General features: G+C 41.3%; 1 protein-coding gene across 7 annotated transcripts in view; it reads right to left on the reverse strand.

The window, feature by feature from the left end:
- Positions 1–22,502, reverse strand: part of FBRSL1 (fibrosin like 1) — a 740,088-nt gene that overhangs the window by 196,990 nt on the left and 520,596 nt on the right. For all 7 annotated transcript variants that reach the window (XM_074972522.1, XM_074972528.1, XM_074972526.1 and 4 more), the window contains exon 5: positions 21,615–21,644. In XM_074972522.1, coding sequence (XP_074828623.1) covers positions 21,615–21,644 — 30 coding nt within the window. The remainder of the gene's footprint in view (positions 1–21,614; positions 21,645–22,502) is intronic.

Here is a 22,502-nt window from a genome sequence, read left to right on the forward strand (position 1 = left end):
TGTGAACTAGTTTGGCAAATCTCTCAAATAAAAACCAGTTTGTGAGATTTGGAGAACACCTTGATATCCAGGAGATTGCTCCATCCCCTATAACAATAATAAATCTTCCCATTATTACCATACAAGGGGAGGGCAGTTTTGGTAAATTGTGGTTTCATACAAATTACAAATAGAAAACTTCAGTGCTGTGAACTAAGGGTCCGTAGTAGGTCACATCCATCTAATAAGGTCTCTTTTCCTACTATGGCCCCTTAGCTCACACATATTCAACTGTTCTCTTTTTTGCAGCACAGCCCATTTTGTGTGTCACTATAACACAAATAATTATACTGAAAAAACAGTATTAAAAGAACTTTATTAAGGTTGCAAAGTCAATCACTCAAAAGTGAGGAAATCACGGAATTAAAGTTGCCCATGCAACCTCAATTTGGCCTCCTTCTGTGTAAGCATTTATGGTAAGGTCTTTAATTACATCAGGGGTGGCAGAACTGATGGGGGGGCAGTGGGGAATAGCACCCTCACAAAGTAAATATTGTGGTGGCTCCAACCCCATGTAAACTTGTGCATGGGGGACGCGGAGAGGTGAGAGCAGGACCTGCAGGGGCTGGTGCAGCTGCTGCAGTACCTATGATCAGGCTAGGGAGCAGATAGGAACTGCTGGAACCCTCCCCCACTTCCCAACCTATAGTAGGTTGCACTCCCTCCACCTGAGAAGCTCTCCTTGCTCACCCTGCAATCCCTCCATCCCCCCATTCACAGCAAGCTTCTGCCTCCCCTGTCATCCGCCCCAATTTACATAATATATTTTTAACAAAATTCAACTTCATGTTTTATCCCAGTGCTAGTCCCTCAACCCCACCCACACCCACCTACGCGCTGCATCCTGGTCCCTCACTCTCCCCAGCCCCTTCTCTAAGTCCCTCCCGCCACGCCCTTGTCATCCTGTTAGATCCAGCTCTTCATCCTGCTGCACCCAGTCAGGCTGCATGCTCCTTCTCCATGCTGCCTGGATTGCAGTAAGAGGATCTTTGGGAGTACAAGAGAGATCGTTTCCCTGCTCTCAGTCCCTGTGTTCAGTGCCTGGGTCACTGTCCCCAGAAGTCAGGAGGAGCAATTGCCAGGAAAGTCCTACTCAGTCTCTGCAGCATGCTCAGTAAAGATGGAGTCTGAAAAGAATTCAGCTGCCAAACTCTAACAAGGCTCAGCTCCACTGAATATGTGCTAACAGAGTTTCAGGGGCTCATAAATAGGCCAAATTCTGGCAGACACGGGGATGGCAACAGGCACATCCCTGCCACCAGGGGGACACCCCTGACAAATTTCAAGTCCATGTCCCAAACCACAGGCGCACTAGGGCTTTTTTAATGAAATGGCCGTAAACATTTCTCAACATTGGCAAAACTATGTATTTTTTCCTAACCTAGTTCTAAGAAATGGTTGAACCATTTAAACTGAAATTATCCAAAGTAATGCCACCTGAGGCAGACAACCAGCAAGAGAAATGTAATCCCAAATGATAAAGTTTTGGCAAAGTTATAAGCAATTGAAAACAGGGCCTTATAATGGAAAATGTCAGGCATGCTGAATTTTAGATGTCACTATCTAACAACAACTGGTAAGGGGGAAAAGACTTCAGTGGGTGGTGATAAAAAGAAGAACAACAGGTGCCTCACTCCCAACTCCCCCAAATTAACAAGGGTAATGTGTTTTTAGGATACACGGTAAACTCATCCATTAGTAGTTTCTCGAAAGGAATGAAGGCAGCTGCACGTGACAGAGATAAATATTCTTTCAAGGAAAAATTTTGTTGAGATTGGACAGGATTTTCTGCACCAATGGCCGCTTTTGAAAACAGCCCTGAACTTTACACTTGTACAAATACACAGAAATACAAGCATCTTTTACGGAGCAGTGACAGCTTTGGAACAGTGCTGGAGTAAATCATAGGAACAAACATAATAATAATAATAATAATAATAATAATAAAAAGCCTACCGTATGGCACAGAATGGCCAAAAGATGCAGTGAAATATGGATTCATGAGCAACACCACTGACCCTGTTGGCGTGACTGTCATTTCACAGCACCTCTCCATTCCTACCAGCAGGTGAAAGCGGCAATTAAGAAAGCAGCAGCGCTTTACAAGCCTTCACTCACTGTCACTGGCCAATCCAGTGATTTATTGGATAACCCATTTACTCCCATGTGAACTTATTTTGAACACCGACATCTATTCAGACTACAGGGATAGCCTATCAACCAGGCTATTTTTTCTAATGATAATTCATTGCTGTAAACCTCTGTCCCTGTGTACAGAGGTTATTACAAAACATAGCTACTGTATAAAATGACTGTACACTACACCCTCCTTCACGTCAACCCCTATGCTCATCATTCTTCAACTGTCTGGGGGACAATTATCCATAAGACGTCTGCCTCAGGAGAATAGACTGTACAGGATTTCCAGCTTAATCCTACAGGGATTTCTTCTGTAACCTTTGGTATACTTTCAGCTCCAGCTGCCCCACTCGCGAACAGATTCACCAAAGAAACTTTTCAGTGCTTGAATTCCTGGCCAGAGAGTGAGGCAAATCCTCTGCTCATGCTCAATTTGAAACAGACTCTCCTTCTAGGGTGCAAAACTTTTGCCTGGAAATATGTCAAGCCAGGACCTTGGCCTGTATTCATTGACCTCTGATGTCAGAGATTAGATAATGCATGAATGGAAGTGCTTTCAACAGTGCTATTGTGTGCTGAGAAACATAATAAAGAGCACACATCATGGCAATCCTCAACATATAAAATTCCCTAGAGGGATTATCCTGTGAGAGAAAATGTCTTTGGTATGTCCCTGTTTTTCACACTGGTCTCACTGATTTAGCGGTTGGACAAAGTACGGCAACCTACCCACCCACAAAACAAATCCCACCCCCACCGCAGGGCTACACAAAACTTTCTATTTCACAGCATAGAGAAATGCTATAGCCTCCATAGACTCTTGAAGGAATGTACAGTTCCCAATATTCAAGGATCAGTACTAAACAACCCTCATTTTCTCTTCTAAGGTGCTTTTCATGCCATGCATTATAACCCAAACTCTTTTACAAAAATGAGCAAGCCCAGCATCTTCAGTGTTTAAGAGAAAGCCAGATCATACGAAACAGATTTGTGTTTAGATTTAAAAGCAGAAGTTGGTACCACATTTAAAAAATGAACCAGTAACAGAAGGGAATTTCTAGATGCAACGGGAAACGACAGCCAAATACTCCAAACTCAAAATCACAGTCTTGAACCAACAGCCAAGATTTCCCATATTAAGCAAATTGGCATCTCGACTTTCCAGCCCTATTATGTTAGTTTGTAAGATGTGTGTTAGACTGTAAGCTTTCTGGGATGGAGACTGTGTTTGTCTATGCTTTGCAAAGCACTCTGTGCATTCATAGCACTATAGAAATGTCTCAGATAATGCATGCAAATTATTCTACTTCCTTGAAGCCAGATTATATGCAGATTCCACAGTACTAGTGAGAAATGCATATCCACAGCAAGAGCAGAGCCTATTGCAAATGGACATAGGACCAACTCTTTAACTGGTGAAAAAGATACTATGATAGCTTCATTAGCTAATTTTTTTTGACTAAAGGAAAGTTAAAGGAAATCCCATAGTGCTTCTGCTACTTACACTGAGTTCTGGTCATGCTTCTGATGCAAGTCAGTCCTGTTTTACACTCATTTTCCCACATTCTATAACAAATAAGATTATATGGCTGTTCCTTGCTTTATTTCTAGCTTTAACACCCTATATCTCTTTCACCTCTCTGCTTCTTTCTAATGTCTTATCCCCACCCTCCAAACACAAAGTAGATATCAACAGAGAGTTCTGCCCAGAAAAGAGCTCTGACTGCTGGATGGTAGATGACCAAAATCTATCCCCGCTGCATCCATGCTTGATTTCATCACCATCTCCTCACCAGGTCTGGGGTGGGCTTGATCTCCAGGACTTCATCATTGTCTATGCACCACTGCATAGCGCAAGCCCCAGCCCTTATTCAAGCACTTGCAGTGCAAGTTCAGATCACAAAGTTACTCCAGGAAGCTCCCTCTATGCATCATCTCCAACCTTTCGAATGAGAGGGCAGCTGCTGTGCAGAATGACCCTTTCCTGTGGTTTGCTGAGAGTTGGAAACCCAGCATCTATTTCAATGTTTTTGCCATCAGAAGCCATACCCCAGAAGACAGAGTTGGAATCATTACAGCTTCATTTCTGAAACAGCTAATCTGCACAGGAATCCCAGGAATTAAATCAGGCCAGTGGGTTCACTCCAATTTCCCCATTTATGTACTGAAGGCCACCAGACAAGGATTACCTATGATGATTTAATTATGTGCAAAAACAGCTGCAAATCTTTGTGGGGTATCGTGAGGGTTTTAGTTCTGGGGGTGAAGGGAGGGAAGGAATTAGACACAGACAGGCTGGGTTAGTTTGGGATGGTCTTTGATGACTAAGAGGGCTGTTGTCACTCACTTTTTAATAGCAGCACAGGATCAAGGATTGACACACACAAAGTTAACATTTCTTGTACCAGCTTACTCCTGAGAGCTTGCCAACTAGGACAGGATCACCGTGTTTGGCTGGCAATACGAGACAGCAATATACTTTCTCCAGATCTGTGTTCACCGGCATATAAAGACAGGTTTCAGAGTAACAGCCGTGTTAGTCTGTATTCGCAAAAAGAAAAGGAGTACTTGTGGCACCTATAAATTGGTTAGTCTCTAAGGTGCCACAAGTACTCCTTTTCTTTTTGGCATATAAAGGAAGACTTTACATTCTTCTATGTTAAGTGATGCCTGTGGCAGTGGACAGTGCTGGGGTGGGGGATGGGAGATGTGGCATGTTCTTGGTGACATTGGGTGAACTCTTGTCCCCACAGAAGTTAGTGAGAATGTGGCAATTGACTTCAAAAGGTCCAGGATTTCACCCATTGTCTTTTGTTAGGTGTGTCTGGAGAATGGCAAATATCACCTTCCAATGAAACTCAGCACCTTCACTCTCAGAGGGCCTGAGATACTGGGTGCTCTCAAGTCCCATTGGCTGAGCTTCCACTGGAAGTGAGGAGACTCAGCACCTTGCAAGAAGGCTCTGGGGTACCACCCCCAACACACACACACACACAACAGGGGTGGGGGGAATATCTCCCATAATACCAATTTCCATAAACCGTGATTAGAGCTCATCAGTGCTATCTGCAAACTGATTGATTGAAGCCTTCCATTTAGGACTGTACCAAACAAATCTCATGCAGGAATTACAGTCCATGTGGTTTTTATTTGGTTTTGTTTTTCCTTGAATTTTATTTTTGGAATATTTTTGCTTTGTACGGTCATTTTCTTGCATAGCATGCAATATCTAATTATTTGTGAACTTTTTTTTTTAACTGACATTTTTCCCAAGCTTAAGACTACAAGATGCTTATTCAAACCATCCTTCTTGCTTTGTTGCGGGCTCTAGTGCTGCTAACATTTTAAAACAAAAAAATATAAAAATGAAAGGTATACGTAGCTGGGACAGACACCTTTTTGTCCTATGCACGTGTGCACACGCAGACACACGCATTTATTTTACTCTCTCTTTTATGGTGTTTCCTATCTGAAGAACTCTCCACAAAAAGACTTGAAGGCAACCTTTTATTGCTTGGATTTTAAAAGGAACCTGAGGGAGTTAGGTACCCCAAATTCCACAAAATGTCAACAGGACTGCATGCCTAACATCCTTTGCCTCCTTTGAAATTCCCAGCCTTACTGAACTAAGAAAAAAAAGAAAACCTTGCCTAAAAGCAGGAATCCACTAATGAAAGAGAAATGGCTTATTTGTCTTGGTTCCTGAAGCCACAGTCCTCTATGTCTGAAAAAACAAGTTTCTCACCGTCTCTCCCCTAAGGCTGTGACCTAAGCAACTTAAATGCTACACAGATTTTGGTCAAAATCTGCTCCTTATTTACCGGACTGCAATGTGCAAGCAATTACTGAATGGATCACATTTATTGAATAAAAGCACTTAGGCATTATGTTTACAAAGGCTCAGAAACATTAAAATCCAGTGAAAAACAATTATTTTTACAGAATACATCTGCAAGCAATATGGAGTCATTTTGTTTTTGTAAATTTCTCCGTAACAGATTTATAGCTGGTGTGGAAAACGTTCACATCACGTCAGAGAGTTATTTTGAAATGCCAAACTTAATAAATGAAAAATTATTGCAAATAATATTGCAGCCCTACAAAAAGAGCAGCCAAAATGCCAGTGGTTTCCTGACTAGTCAATCCTCTTAAGGTTGGCAGGACTCTTCAGACTAATCAGGAAGAGTTAGACAAATAATTATTTTATTACTGAAACTGTCAAATAAATCAAGATCTGGTCAGCAACTGTTTCTGATCCCTGTATTCTGGCTGACTTGCTTTTCCATAAAACTTAGGCTAACTGTGATCTTGGGGGGGGGGGGGGGGGGTGTCTGAAGAACAACATAAAGGCTTTTAAACCTCCAAACAAAACTCTCTCCAAACTTAGGCCAGCATTTTTCTTGGCTTCTCCAAGTTTGTGCTGTGGAATATGGCTCAGAGAGGACCAGAAATGCTTTATAACCCACCAGATTCAATCAATGCTGTTATTCTTAGAGGAACTGTGGAGTTCAGTTCACAAAGGATAACATGAGCATAATGTTTACAGGGACATTGTCTATTGAATTAGGCAGCAAACTTGACCTCCTTTATCACTTGGTTCTTCTGGGATCTTCAGGCAAGGTAGTTTTCCCCCAAAATGCCTACTCTTTGGGTAGGCAAAACTAATAGGAGTTTTGCTTGAGTTACAAGTGCTGAGCAGGCCCATAATGAGGGTCACCACCGGTCCTGAATTGGGTGGGACAGTCCCGAAATGCAAAGTTCAAGTCCCGATCCTGGGCTGAATGATTTGTCCCAGATTCCCTCTGGCGCCAGTCCACGCCTGCCCAAGGCTCAGGGTCAGCACCAGCCTCTTCCCAGTGTGTGTGTGTGTCGCCTTAGCCCCCACCATCATGAGGCCCTGCCCCTGCTTCTCCTCTTTCCCCTAGGCCCTGCCCCTTGGCCAGGCCGGAGCCGGGGTAAGAGCTGCCTAGCCCTGGAACCTCCATCCTGCCCTGGGGCTGCTCTTGGGTCCCACAGTCACCTGCCCAAAGCAGGTGGAAGGTCCAGGGCTCACCACAGTGACCCAGGCTACCTGGGCGACTCTTACCATGGCCTAGCTCTGGCTTCCGGCCTGGCCAGGGGGCAGGGCCTTGGGGGGGAAGAGGAGGAGCGGGGCTAGGGGCTCGCGGGAAGAGGGGCTCCTCCATGTGTTCCACTTTTGCTTTCTGAAAAGGTGGTCACCCTAGCCATAACAGAGGATTAAAGAATAGAGGAATTTAAGAAAGCTAGCCACACCGAAGCGTTGGACATGCTATGCACTTTACTCTAAACAAATTTGTGCATGCAGTGAAGTTTCAGCTGAGTAAGAACTAAGGCCCCAGTTTAACAAAGCATTTAACTGTATTTTTAAATCCATTTTCATTCAGCATAGCACTTAAGCACATGCTTAAATTTAGATGTGTTGGACTTAAGCATGTGCTTAAGTACTTTGCTGAATAGGGAAATCCAGATTGCTAAATCAGAGTCTAAGTAAGGACATCAGGGTTTGGCCCTGTGTCCTACCCTGTCCAATCCAATCCAGACTGTGTCATTTATCTGCACTACACAATACTGTTTTGAACGTAAACCAGTGTTTGGGGAAAAACTTGAAATTAAGGCCTAGCCACTGCCACACTAGGGTTTATAACTGTTTGGAACTATTTTTAATCATGCTTAGAACACAGATTATGTACACAAACCAAACAGGTGAGAACTGTGTTTAGAAATTGTAAGATCACCTAGGCAAAGACTCTCTCTGTCTTTGTGCACCCATCTAGCACAAAGCACGTTGACAGCAATGAAAAAACAATCAACAATACTAATAATAATGCTAAAGATTTGCAAAGAGGATGAATAGGGTAAGGTTTTGGGCAAGCAAGCTGGTTTAAAAACATCCCTTTCCACACTGGACAGTGACACTATGCTAAAACCATGCTATCCACAGGTCCTTGACAACTATTTGCAGATACAGTTGTAGCTACAGCAGCACTGCTCTTAATATGAATCAACTTTTAATACAGATCAGTTTTAAGTCTGATTGACTTCACAGAGTCTCTATAAATAACTATCTATTCATCTAGCCAGCAGGCAGTCTACTCTCCTTGAACATGTCTCAGTATGGAAAGACAGCACTACAGGCATCATCCTTTTCTCTCCCCCACACCCCACAGTTTCCTCTTCCACCTGCCATTTCATACAATGTTGACAGGTTGAGATTCTCTATTATTGGTGACAACGTTGTTACAGAGAGAAAGCTTGCAGTGCCACCGGTTTGCCTCCTGAAACTCAACTTTTAGGAGGGCGGGGTGAAGGAAGGCCAGACAGGAGGAACAGAGAAAAAAAAAACAGAGTTTTCCAGTTTACATAAATATCTCTTTAGTCATTAGTAATTGCTTAGCAGAGAAAACTGTCACTAACTCAAGGAAAGGAAAGTGCCCTTTGCTTCAATAAAATGTTGCTAAGTGTGAAAACTAAGGTGAATTGTATAAAGCTGTTTTTCAGGATGGACTTTTGGTGTGACCAGTTGAGGAGAGAAGTGGGAACACCCAGTTCAGAGAGATCATCCAGGAAAGTGAGCGAAAAACCCAAAGTTTTTAAGCTGGGGGTTAGGATACAATCATTAATTGCCTTAAGAAAAAGAGGACTTGTAGCACCTTGGAGACTAACAAATTTATTTGAGCTTAAACTTTCGTGAGCTACAGCTCACTTCATCAGATGCATTCCGTAGAAAATACAGTGGGGAGATTTATATACATAGAGAACATGAAACAATGGGTGTTACCATACACACTGTAACCAGAGTGATCACTTAAGGTGAGCTATTACCAGCAGGAGGGCGGGGGGGAAACCTTTTGTAGTGATAATCAAGGTGGGCCATTTCCAGCAGTTGACAAGAACGTCTGAGGAACAGTGGGGGCTGGGGGTGGGGGGAATAAACATGGGGAAATAGTTTCACTTTGTGTAATGACCCATCCACTCCCAGTCTCTATTCCGGAAACCTACTGACCGCTATTCCTACCTACATGTCTCCAGCTTTCATCCAGACCATACCACCTGGTCCATTGTCTATGGCCAAGCTCTACGATACAACCGCATTTGCTCCAACCCCTCAGACAGAGACAAACACCTACAAGATCTCTATCAAGCATTCTTACAACTACAATACCCACCTGCAGAAGTGAAGAAACAGATTGACAGAGCCAGAAGAGTACCCAGAAGTCACTTACTACAGGACAGGCCCAACAAAGAAAATAACAGAACACCACTAGCCATCACCTTCAGCCCCCAACTAAAACCTTTCCAACTCATCATCTAGGATCTACAACCTATCCTGAAGGATGACCCATCACTCTCACAGATCTTGGGAGACAGGCCAGTCCTTGCTTACAGACAGCCCCCCAACCTGAAGCAAATACTCACCAGCAACCACACACTACACAACAGAACCACTAACCCAGGAACAAGAAAAGGAGTACTTGTGGCACCTTAGAGACTAACAAATTTATTTGAGCATAAGCTTTCGTGAGCTACAGCTCACTTCATCAGAACCTATCCTTGCAACAAAGCCTGTTGCCAACTGTGTCCACATATCTATTCAGGGGACACCATCATAGGGCCTAATAACATCAGCCACATTATCAGAGGCTCGTTCACCTGCACATCTACCAATGTGATATATGCCATCATGTGCCAGCAATGCCCCTCTGCCATGTACATTGGTCAAACTGGACAGTCTCTACGTAAAAGAATAAATGGACACAAATCAGACGTCAAGAATTATAACATTCAAAAACCAGTTGGAGAACACTTCAATCTCTTTGGTCACTCGATTACAGACCAAAAAGTTGCAATTCTTCAACAAAAACTTCAAAAACAGACTCCAGTGAGAGACTGCTGAATTGGAATTAATTTGCAAACTGGATACAATTAACTTAGGCTTGAATAGAGACTGGGAGTGGATGGGTCATTACACAAAGTAAAACTATTTCCCCATGTTTATTCCCCCCACCCCCAGCCCCTACTGTTCCTCAGAGGTTCTTGTCAACTGCTGGAAATGGCCCACCTTGATTATCACTACAAAAAGTCCCCTCCTCCCCCCGCTGGTAATAGCTTACCTTAAGTGATCACTCTCGTTACAGTGTGTATGGTAACACCCATTGTTTCATGTTCTCTATGTATATAAATCTCCCCACTGTATTTTCCACTGAATGCATCCGATGAAGTGAGCTGTAGCTCACGAAGGCTTATACTCAAATAAATTTGTTAGTCTCTAAGGTGCCACAAGTACTCCTTTTCTTTTTGTGTATACAGACTAACACCGCTGCTACTCTGAAATCTGTCATTAATTGCCTTGTGCACACTTCCCGTCTTATTGTTATAGGATGCTCACTCTTTCCACTTGGAGTAGTGCTAATTATGTACAATTATCCTAGGACGTATAGGAAAGAAATATCTGTACTAAATTGCTATTTAAGGGAAATTGGATTTGAGTACATGAAACTCAGGGTAATGCTTTATTGCATTTCAGCTGCGTATAAGCTAACGTTAAACAAGAATGGAGGGTTCATGCTGTATGGTATTCAAGTAAATATTAAAAGAACCCATAATGATTGATTGCACGACCAAAATGAAAGGCTATCTCCCAGCACAGGACACTAGAGCTCCAGATAATCATCCCTTAGATTTACACTGAATTATTTAATTTTGGGTAGCATTACAGCAAAGCCCATTCATCCAAAATGAACTGACAGTACAAATAAAATCTCACCCCCTCCTCATTTACATAGCAATAAATGTACTTGTTATGTAGAGTGTACAAGAGGCAGCATAGTGTAAGGATTGGAGCAGGAGATTGAGTGTCAGGAGCTCCTCTCTCTGCTTCTAATTGCTTTTGCCGTCTGGAGCAAGACACTTTTACCTTAATTTCCCCATCTGTAGGATGGGAACCATACCTATAATTACATGGATATTGAAAGGATGAATCAATGCTTGTGCAGTGATTTGAAGATATGCATTATGAAGAATAAATATCTTACTTTACTTACCGAGTATTGCTGTTAGTATTGCTATACTTACAGAGTATTTCCCCCTTCCTTCCTCATTCTCATATATATATTAGATGGGGTGGGGGGCAAAGGGGATAGGTGAAAACAAGTTTTTACTCATCCACTTAAAGCACACTGCCCTTCCAGATGCTTTACACTGTACATCATCACCTACTGTCCTAGCTGGAGATTATTTTTGAGGACTTAAACTGTTGATGGCTGTTGGAAATGATGTATGAAGCACAAACAGAGCCAGAGTTTCAAAGAATTGTGGAGACTTCAGAAGGCTGAGAAGAACTAGTAATATTAATTTGACTAAATACAGACACTTGCGGCAAGAAGCTTCCACTTCTACCAAAAGAGCTCGCCTTCGGGAGCAACCTTTTAATTTCTTGCTGTTGCACAAATGATCTCTTATGCACTGTTTGTTAGAGTTCAAAGGAGACAGTGATCAGAACAATATCTTGATACTTCTCGCCACATTAAAGCACTTAAAAGAACAAGCTTCAAGGTCCCAACAAGAAAAAGACTTTCAATGTAACATGAAAAACATGAATTTTAAACAAAACAAATCCAAAATGTATCCCACTTTAGCTAAAAGTTAATTAATTTTCAAGGAATGCCTGTCCCTATTAAAGAAAATAAATATACACAAGGCAAACGTCCAATGATTAGTTTTGGGGAAGACTGTTTGTAATAAGAGCATAATAATAATACTGGTAGAGGAAGTGGTTACATCCTTGGACTGAGTCAGGCGATTTGGGCTTCTAGTCCCAACTCTGCCACTAGCTCACTGTGTGACCATAGGCAAATCACTTATTTTCTCTGAGCCTCAGCTTTTTCACCTGTAAAATGAGGACAATAATGTTTACTCATCTTTTAGCACACTTTGAGAGCTCTGGATGAAAAATGTTATATAAGCACACATTATTATTATTGTGCGTTATTTGTATTCCAGTAGTGCCTAAAACATGCTAGGTCACCTCCACACACACAGCAGGACATCATCCCTGCTCTGAAGAGCTCACTGGAAGAAAAGGAGCCCCATAAAACAGAATAAATTAAAATAAATATTAACTATCCCCAAATGCACATCAGCCTAGCTATGATATCTTGTAGACCTCATGGCAGAAGTGGGTGCTGAGAAGGGATTTGAAGGAGGAGATACCTTCATGGAAGGCATGCTATGCAGTGTGTTGTAACTAAGGCTACGCTTATGTCATGGAGGTCACGGAATCTGTGACTTCCAGAGACCTTCATGACATTTTCTGCTTCAGCCCCAGGGGCTGAGGGACTGGAGTTGGATTTCCAGAGATGGGCAAAAGCCTCCTCAGGGGGCCTCCTGCAGGGTTCCAGCGATGGGTAATGGTCTCGGGGGGGAGAGGGGAAGGGGAGGGGGAGGTGGCTTGTGCAAGCAGCTGGTAGTGTCCCGTTTTCTCTTTGGGAAATAGGGTCACCTTGCAGCTCCCAGCCGCCGTGGGTGGAGGAGGAACCCCTCAGCTCCCAGCCACCATGGTGGCAGGGGAAACCATGCAGCCGCAGCAGCAAAAGTCACAGACAGGTCACGGCTTCTGTGAATTTTTGTTTATTGCCTGTGTCCTGTCCATAACTTTTACTAAAAATAATCACGGCAAAATTGTGGCCTTAGCAATCACACCAGAAGACAGTGGTGGGAGAGGTGGATCAAAAGGAAGAAAGGCTGGCAGCGCTGGCAGAGTGGAAGAGGTGTGGGTGATGCATTAGAACAAAAAGGGATCGGTGGACAGAGGCAGAGCTGGGAGGGGCCCTGGAAAGGAGGACAAGAAACCAGCATTTTATGGAAAAGATATTGCCAGTGGAGGCACTGAAAGAAGGCTGGAGGAGGGTCCTCTACTGTGTGACTACAACCGGCCCTTGCAGGGGGGAAAGCTCAGTGATCATTCTAATAAGCCTTCGTCATTAATAACGACTACAATCCTAAGAACAGGCAATTCTGTTTCCTTTCCCTGCCCTGGGCTCCGTGGGGATTGGAGGGAGGATGAGGGACAGACAAAAAGTTCAGGCGAGGGGAATAAGAGACTCATGGTCCCTTATTAACCATAGTCTGATTGTTCAGGATACACAGTGGTGCATATCATATATCACAGGGCAGGTTTCAGCAATTAGTATAAATAAATAGTTCAGAAAGCATATTTATATCCAGAACTAAGAGACTTCTTAGGTTTTGAGAGCTGCAGACGCTATAAATTAAACTCAGATCTAGTGATATTACCAACCTGGTTTACATATGAATGGGAACCCTTTCAATTTCAGCCTATTGCTTTTCTATTTATAATATTCCAGCTACATACACCTGCTTGATTCTCTTTAAAAACACTTATCAGGTTGATTCCATTAAATAATAAATGAATATGCTTAAAGCGAATGTGGACTTTTCCCATGAACGAGTATTTACGGACAAGGACATTTGGGGCTGATCTTTCTTGTTGAGCAACATGTCTAAGACTAAGACTTACATCACCTGAATGATGCATTGACAATAAGTGGCCTGCTGACACGAACTCTTACTCACATACGTAGTTCCACTGAGGTCTATAGGACCAGTCAAGTGACTAATGACGACTGGCCTGATTTTTAGAAATGCTGAGGATCCACAGCTCCAGCGGAATTTGACTAGAGTTGTGGACATTCAGAACTTTTGAAAACCAGGCTCTACTTGCACAGATAAAGATTTGCATGAACAAGTCCCAGTCATGTTGTTATTTTGAATGTTAAATTTAATATTCTTGGAATTCCCTTCCAGTGTTACTTATACTGAGGCCTCAGTGTTGACTATTGACAGGCAAATGAAAATATAAGATTTGGTGACTGTGCTAGACGCACATTTTTTGCATTCGTGTCCTTAACTATTGAGATATTTGGGGAGGGGATTTTGCTCTTTAATTTGGGGACTGGCTGTGCAGATACGGGACAGGCACAGAATGTGGTGGGTATCCTGACAGAACACTGAGGCTGAGTAAATCTTGTAGGAAGAACGAAGCTGAATAAAAGTGAATTGGAAAAGATTCCAAATCTGTGCAAACTACTTGCCCGTAGTCTGAATGCTACTGATCCAACAAGACGGAAACCTGAGGCAGGTAGTGGATAAAGCAGCTCTGTGCTGTTGACCCTACAATACTACAGAGTAATTGAAATGCCAAAAGCTATAAGCATTTAACACATATAGATCTTTTTCCTCATACAGGAAGAGTCCAACCTATCCCAGGCATTTTTAAAACCGAACTGTAGCTCAATTGTGAAAGCCCTTCAGCAAATTTTTAGGGCATTTTCAATCAGTGAAGACAGAGTGGGAAAACAAGAAAAATCCTTCATGGAAAAGGGATTCTGCTTAGTCTTTGGAACTTTTTTTAAATTAAAAATACATGTTTCTGTCTCTCATCAGCATGAACCCAAGGAACGTTTCTAATAGTTTTCAGCTCTTTTGCCATGTTATATTGTACATATTGCATCTGGTTTTACAGCTACATTGGCAAAATACTGTTTACCTGGACAACTGAATCACTACCAAGGTATATAGCAATCACTAAAGAATATTTCATATAGTTAAAAAAATCAGAGGAAATGATACATTTTAGGGAAATTCATCCCAGCTGTTTGAAGAGCAGGAAAGGTGAGCAAACCTTCGTAAATCCATCAGGCCTTCCTTCCCCGGCCACCCCAATCTAAAAGCCTTAATATGCAAATGACTTTGTCCTTGAATGTGATCTTGATTGTAAAGATTTTATTTTGTTTCTTTCCTCCCTATGAAAGACAGAAGGGATAGCGAGTGAGTCTTTAAACTCTCAGTTCTTAACGCTGTTAATATTTCACACTGCCAGCAGGAAAAGGAATTAAAACTGCCAGCAGCTATCCAGATAGATTTTAAAATCCCCTTCCCTTCCTCCCTCCCTCCTTTTTTCTCTCTGCATCCCTTGGCTTCAGAGAATATTTTCCCCGCAAATTGGTTTTAAATTAAAGGAGGTGATGAAAGCAATGTGCCGTCTCAGCATTTTCCCAGGTGCACTTAATCTAATTTCATTAAGGAGATCAGGACAGATGATCGCTACAGTCGAAACATTAAGTCTGTCCATTTTTGTATAAAAAACCATTAAGTCTGTCAAAGTGTCGGCGGGTGGGCTGTTTATTATTGGAGATGAAGGCGCGCTTTGCTTCCCCAATAAACTGTCAGGAGCAGTAAACCACAAATTAAGTCAGCTGCTGCCAAAGATTTAGGCAAAGATCTCCAACTAATTTTGACACAGGTGTGAGAAAGGCCAGGGAAATAGAGCCCTTAAGTAGGTCTGTGAGGTTTGGGAACCATGTTTTTTGTGTATATTTTCTATGATTTTTGACAAACTTCAAGCCAATGCAATGCAAATGCTGGGATGGGACATCATGGGGTATGGTAAAGCTGAGTACATAAAGTACATATTAAGTACATTGGCTCAATATGGTTTTAAACTTCCAGATGCCAAATGGCTGTAAATTGGCATTGGGCACCGATAAGTAGTGCAAAGCTTCAAATGCTGAGTGTACCACCACTTTTATCTACACTGAATCCTGCTCCGACCCATCATCTTATTCTTAAGCAGAAGTGAACTGATAAAAAACTTCATTCAACCATTTCTCCCTCTTAAGTGTTTTTGCAACTGTCAATACACTGTGGAGTCGCGATGCATGGGTAATAATAAAAATATCACACAAAATTAGAGGAAACCCAACGGAACAGAGAAAGTACAGCAAACTTCTTTAAAAGCACAGAAAAAAGAGTGAAGCTTTCAAATTGAGTTTTCAGGCATTACGAAGCTCAACATAATCTATTTGTTCAGAAGGACATCTTGTTTCTCGTCAAAAAATGGAGTTTGGTAAAGAGAGTCAGGATATTATGAAATGTTATTAAAGTTCTTTACTTTTTAAGTTACATTTTCTTTATAGTATATTCAGAATAATTCATGATCCCTGACAGAGTGCATGATTGTTGCAATTCTTTCAAGAGCTTTTTACTCATCTTCTAAACCACAAGGGAGCAGTTGAAACAGCATCTGACAAGCAGAATCTACCAGCCTACAGGTACATTCATCCTGCATTTTGGTTGGGGAGAGTGGTGACAAGTGCATTCTCAAGCAAGGAGAGGCAAATGTAACCTCTGGACTTCAACACTGACCCATGTACCAGTCCAGGCTCCGGAGTACAAGGGCTGATACAATAGACTGCAATGACTCAGCTCTTTGTGCATTCCTAGTCTTTAAGCTGCTCTAGTAAACAGAATGTAGCACACCTAGAACTCATTTCTGGACAAAGTAATTAAGAAGCTAGGGGAAAGTCTCCAGCATCTGTAACTTCTGCATTTGTGAGATAGGGTTCTGTAGTTCTGACAGCCTCATCTGGACTTGTGTGAAATGCACTTTGCAGTCTGGAGCTTTCTGGCTATTTGTGCCCCAGAATACTTTTAATGGGAAGCCAAAGAACTGAGGATGCATCAGGACATCATGGACAAAGGAAGACCTGCATGGAGGATGAAAGCTTAAGACACAGTCAGTCAACCTGAGAACTGAACAGAGGGTTAGGTTTGGTTTGGGAACGGACATAGATTTGGATGGGTATTTACATTGCCCATCCCTTCTGCTATTAAAAATTTTCAGCTGATTATGGAGGGGCACCGATGAGCTACAAAGTGAGTTCTCCATCCAGTGTTCCTGATGGTAAATGCTGAACATCAATGACAGAGTGGAAATTAATGGGGGGAAAAACATTCAGAAAGGTTTATCTGAAAAGACTGTGATTACATGTTGGGAATATTTTTGCTCCAAAAAGCATTTCAAAAATGACCTTTGCAAGACTCTTACATCACCCACATTTGTACTAGCGCTCTATGTACTGTGTACATCTGAAGACTTTGGGCAGTGCTGACACTGTAAACTATTTGGAGCAAGGACTGTAAGCCGTCATACATTTATAAGGTGCTGAACACATTGTCAGTGCCCAGTAAATAACCGTAGCAGGGTGAAGTTGAATTTGAAGAACTAAATTATTGTGTGTGAATAAGGTCTAACAAATGGGCTACAAAGGAACCTGAAGCAAATGTACTGTGGTTTTGCAAAGATAACTGGGAAAACACTATTTTGGCAGCTCCACCAATACCCTTTTTAATTTTCACTTCAAGCTCAGATATTACTTACTTGACGCTCTCCTACCAGAGCTAGAACACAAAACTGAATTGCAGCATAAACACACAGCGAACATTTAATTAACTTGGAAACACAATGTCATTTTTTCTATGACTTATTTAGCACCACATTAAATGAAGAAATGCCTGATATCTAACCCTTGATTTGGAGAGCTTGCTTATACCCAGGGTCCATACAATTAAACTGACAACCCATAATTTCACACACAGCAGACAGAAGCCCAAGAATGAAAGAACATGAACGCTGAATTACTTAGAAAGAAAGAAAGAGGCTTTTTTAAAAAAAAAACAAAAAACATGGTCCTGAACACTGTTATTAAAAAAAAAATCGGAACAACATTTTGGTGTAATGAGCAGAGCTTACTCATTCCCTTGTTTTATGCAACTTGACTTTTGGCTTTCTGCAGAACGCCATTTAACAGAGCACATTACCAAGCTGCTAGCCACTTTTCATAGTGTTGCTAAAGCAGGTAAGAGACAATAAGTGGAACTGTTGATGGTTTATATTACTCTATTATGTTAATGTTCACTAAAGTATGCCATAAGCTCTCTCATTACATGTGTATAAACCAATTCTCTGTGGTGTTATTCCTGTGTTAAATGCTATAACTACATAAATCTTGAATTAATGGAGACTTTATAGTTCCTGAAAATGAAGGGTAATTGCTATCTGTTAATGCTGTTGTTGCTATTAAAGGAGTATATATTTTCTGTAACAATGTTTATGGACCATGAGCCTCACATAGCAGCTACTGCATAGTTTGGAGCATAGTGTAATACCGTTACCAGACGAACTCCCCTCCTCTTTCCCCATCACCAAAAAAAAAAAGGTGACATACTCTTCACAGCTACCAAAAAACTACCCTGTAATTCTCCTAACAACGGCAGAGTCCAAATCCATGCCCTTCAATGAACATAAGGCAGAAGTAATGGGATTCATGTTACCGACATTGGGAATGCATGGTTTGCAGAGCTCTTAGTTTGTCTCAGTGGTAGAAAAGCTCAGTTTATTGTTTCATTTAAAAAAAAACAAAAAACAGTTCTTAGAAATCATGGAAAGTGGGTGCGAGAAAGTATTTCCCTGTTCGCTTCCCTGGAGAGTTCTGTGGTGAAACAGAAACTTGAGGCAACAGTTGGTGGAAATTCGCAGCACTCTCCCTCAGAAAGTGGAAGGGGTGCATTAATTCCTGGCTTCATTAGTATACCTACCTGAAGTCTCTGTGCTTTTAAAAACAGCAGAGTCATCATTTGGAAGCACTGTCACAATCTGCCATCAGACTGCACCTCATGCAACTATAAATATCACTCTTCAGTTCTGGTTCATCTTCTTTATAATTAACTGAGCTCAAACTTGATTACCCTATGCCACTGCCCTCTAGAGTACTGGATGTGACTGCATAAAAGTAAAAACTACGAAGGGTCTGCTTATAGCTACTAGTACAGGGAAGAAAAATTACAAATGTTGCTCTAACGTATGCATTTTTAAAATGTTGGGAGCTCTAACAACCTATATATCTATGGGCTAAATAAATAAGGGATAAGTAGCTTGCAGTGGATAGGATATGGAACTGGGAGTCGGAAGACTTGAGTTTTATTCCCAGCTGATGCCACTGACTCTGTGTAATTGTGGACAATTTCTCCCCTCTCCCATTTCCCCACCCATAAAATGGGATTGCGGCTGCTGCTAACCCACCTTAGTGAAGTGATGTGAGATCTACAAATGAAAAATGCTATGTAAGTGCAAAGTATTTTATTAATAAATGCTGCCCTGCATTTAATTAGTGCTCAAAGGGTATGTGTGTATTATTATCTATAAAGATGGCACAGAGAGCTTCTTGCTGAGCAAGCAGCAAGATGGGATCTCTCTGTAGCACTTTAAAATGCTAAGAAAGGTGCAGAGTCCATACATCTTATCCCTTAGAGAGTGTGGTGTGTGGGCTAGAGCATATGTCTAGCCCTACAACTGGCTGCAAAGGGCAGGAAATGTTATTAGAGGGCACACTTTGCTAATGTTCTGAGGAGTAGAAATACTCCCCAGTGTAATCTCTCAGGCTACCATAAAGAATTCTTTGTTGAGGCCACTCAGGCCAGCATTTTGATAGCTCCTTGTTGTATCAGCCAGGGCAGGATTAAGATCTATAACCAACAGTTGTCCCCTTAGGTATAATATCAAATGTAAACAGAGCCTGATTCTCCATGTGCTCCATGAATTTAGTGGGAATTCCACATGAAGGGCATTTGCACTATAAGGCCCATTGGAAAGACTGAAATCCCTCCGCTTCAGCCATAATGGTGCTTATAGTTTGGTGCTACGTGCACATGTCTTTGCGGACACAAAAGGCAACCTTACTTAATGCCAGAGACCTACTTAATGAAACTGATGTCTTGCCTCATGTCTTTACAGATCAGAGAAGAGATATAAAAAAAGACAATTGCTCTCTCTCCCTTTTTGGTACAGAAAGTACTTTGATTAGGCAGGATTTACTAAAAGGAGGGGGTAGTTGGAACATGTATGAGACTGGATGGTCCAATTACAGATATATATGAAATGCTATAATAATGGTATGGAATGCTAGAATGGTCTTTCATTTGCTGTAAAGGACAGTAAGTTACCAGCCAAACACAATGCCGCTTCCTCTAAAGGTAACCTCAGATCCCACATTCTGAAAGCTAATCAATGTTGCTCAGATTTCAATTTCTTCACTACAAGGTGAAGTCAAACCTAATCTAACAAATGTCAGTCTCAGATGTAATGCTGGTAGCTGGGTCTACCAGTGTAATTTAGATAATCATTAATAGCATAGCTGTATAATAAAACTACATGTCACTTACAACTTCATCTGAGGTTTGACTGGCAGATCTTTTAAACTGTTTTCTAAATGACTGCTTTTACTTTCTCTGATTGCGCAGTGTAAGAAATGTTTTAACCCTATGGTACCCAAGCTTTGGGGGAGTAAATTCAACCTGTTTCTCTGCCAAAAATCACCCTCTGTTATTATTTATCTTTATGCGGCAGACAGCCATAGAAATATATGCTGCAAAAACAAAATGTCCACTGTTTGTTTCATTCAAGAGCCATGATTAAAATATTCCTCTTTGTTTAAGACTTTTTGCCAAAATGTATCTGTTGTCTCATTCAGGGAAAATTAGATATTTGAGTGGACTTTTAAAAGAAGACAATGAAAAAATGAAGGACAGCATACATTTTCCTGGTTTTAAACCCATGCCAAAAAACAACCAACCCACCCTCATAAAACTTAGTTAGCATTAGCTTTCAATGCAGCATCTTGAATTCACTTCTTCCTATGGTTACAGGCAATTGTGCTGCCAAACAGGATAAGGAATTTCAGAACTCAGCCTTTACATTTGTAACGCTGATTCAGTGGAATCTGTGCATGTTGTTGGTTCTCATGCATGGATATAAGGGACTGGAAAAACAAAGGTTTGACGAAGATTTAACCTGAGACTAATATCTGCTAAAACAGATGGCTATGGGGACACTGAAGACTTTAAATGCTTGATGTTCAAAAGCATGTAGCAGCTGCTGCTTCCACTAGGGGTTGTCTGTTTTCATTGCAAAGGTGATGCTCAAGCACAAGAATGGAGGTCAATGGGATGAAACAAGAAGTCCCTATACATATACCAAAACATATTGCTATAACCTCCCACTGTCTAACATCCATATCAAACAAAAAGGTCAGAAAAATCACTGCTGCGTGATAAATATGCATGCAACATGACAAAATACTCCCTGACAGTTACCTATCCTCATAGACAGTGCAGTACCAGTTGTCCATCTTCTAAACCCATTATAAAACTGACATGTTCAAAGGTTGTTATAAATAAAATATTGGCTCTTGAGGAGTTATCAGGGAAGTCTTTCTCCAAAACAAAAAATAGTGCCAACACAGTGACTTGCATCCTACTAAACCCTGGCACATTAATCAAGAAGGGGTATCGTGTTAGCAACAGAAAGCTTGGCTGCATGTCTAAGCTTAGGGCAAAGGCTGAGACTATCATCTTGTGAAGCGGATACAAGTTACTGATATTTCTAAATTTGACATGAAGGCTAAAAGAAAATATTATGTTACTGTTAGATTCATTTTTATTTTTCTCATAGGGGAATTTCAAGCTGGTGAAGCATATGGAAAAAGGGAATTCAGTCTTACCTTATCGTCAATATCACTCTCGCTGTCACACTGCAGATTAGAGAAAGAGAGAGAGAAAAGGCTTCATGAAATATCTGTATATAAATGAAACTCCTGCATCATCATCTACAATCTTTCAGGTGGCTGATTAATAGATATTTCAATGAACAGCGTGTACACTTTCATTGTATGCATTTTACATTGCCAACATAAATAAAATATGCAAAGTAGCAGCAGATTTCTCTTTTTTTTAAATAAAAATACAATGTGCTAGTAGTTGAATTAGATGTTCACACACAAAGTCGGCTTTAATTAAATGAGACAATCAGCTATGTGTTGCAACAACCACTGGATGTCTCATGGATATTTCAATACAAATCTTGGCCTCTTTTCATCCAAAACTCTGGAAAAGTATAGACACAGCTGTGGATGCCCCTAGCTTGATAAGCACTTTGTCATTTAATGAGGAAACTGTGAAGGTGGCAACAGTTTCTAAAGCAGATTAGTGGTACCCATAATGGTAATTGAAAATATTTAAAATAAATTATTTTGAATAGTTTAGCTTAAAATCAGATTGCAAACCCAACTCGAAAAGTGTTTATTTAAAGAGTTTCAGAGCAAACTCTTTTATTGTTTCTGAAAAGGGAACATTTCATTTTCATTGCACAACCGATGGCAAGATAACTTGAACTCTGAATCTTTAGGGGTGTATGGATTTCATTGGCCACAGGTCAGAAGGATTTACATTTGCAAGATAGAAATAAATCCACACAGAGTGGAAACGTCTAGCTGTTGTGGGGCTTCTGGATTCCACTGGAATTTTAGTTCACCGTGCGTGGACACTGCAGCGCACATTTGCAAATGGAGGTTAGGATGGGTATCCATGTTGTGAACTGCTTTATTGGGGCT

This window comes from Natator depressus, chromosome 15 (genome assembly GCF_965152275.1).
Source record: "Natator depressus isolate rNatDep1 chromosome 15, rNatDep2.hap1, whole genome shotgun sequence".
In the NCBI taxonomy this organism is placed as follows: domain Eukaryota; kingdom Metazoa; phylum Chordata; order Testudines; family Cheloniidae; genus Natator; species Natator depressus.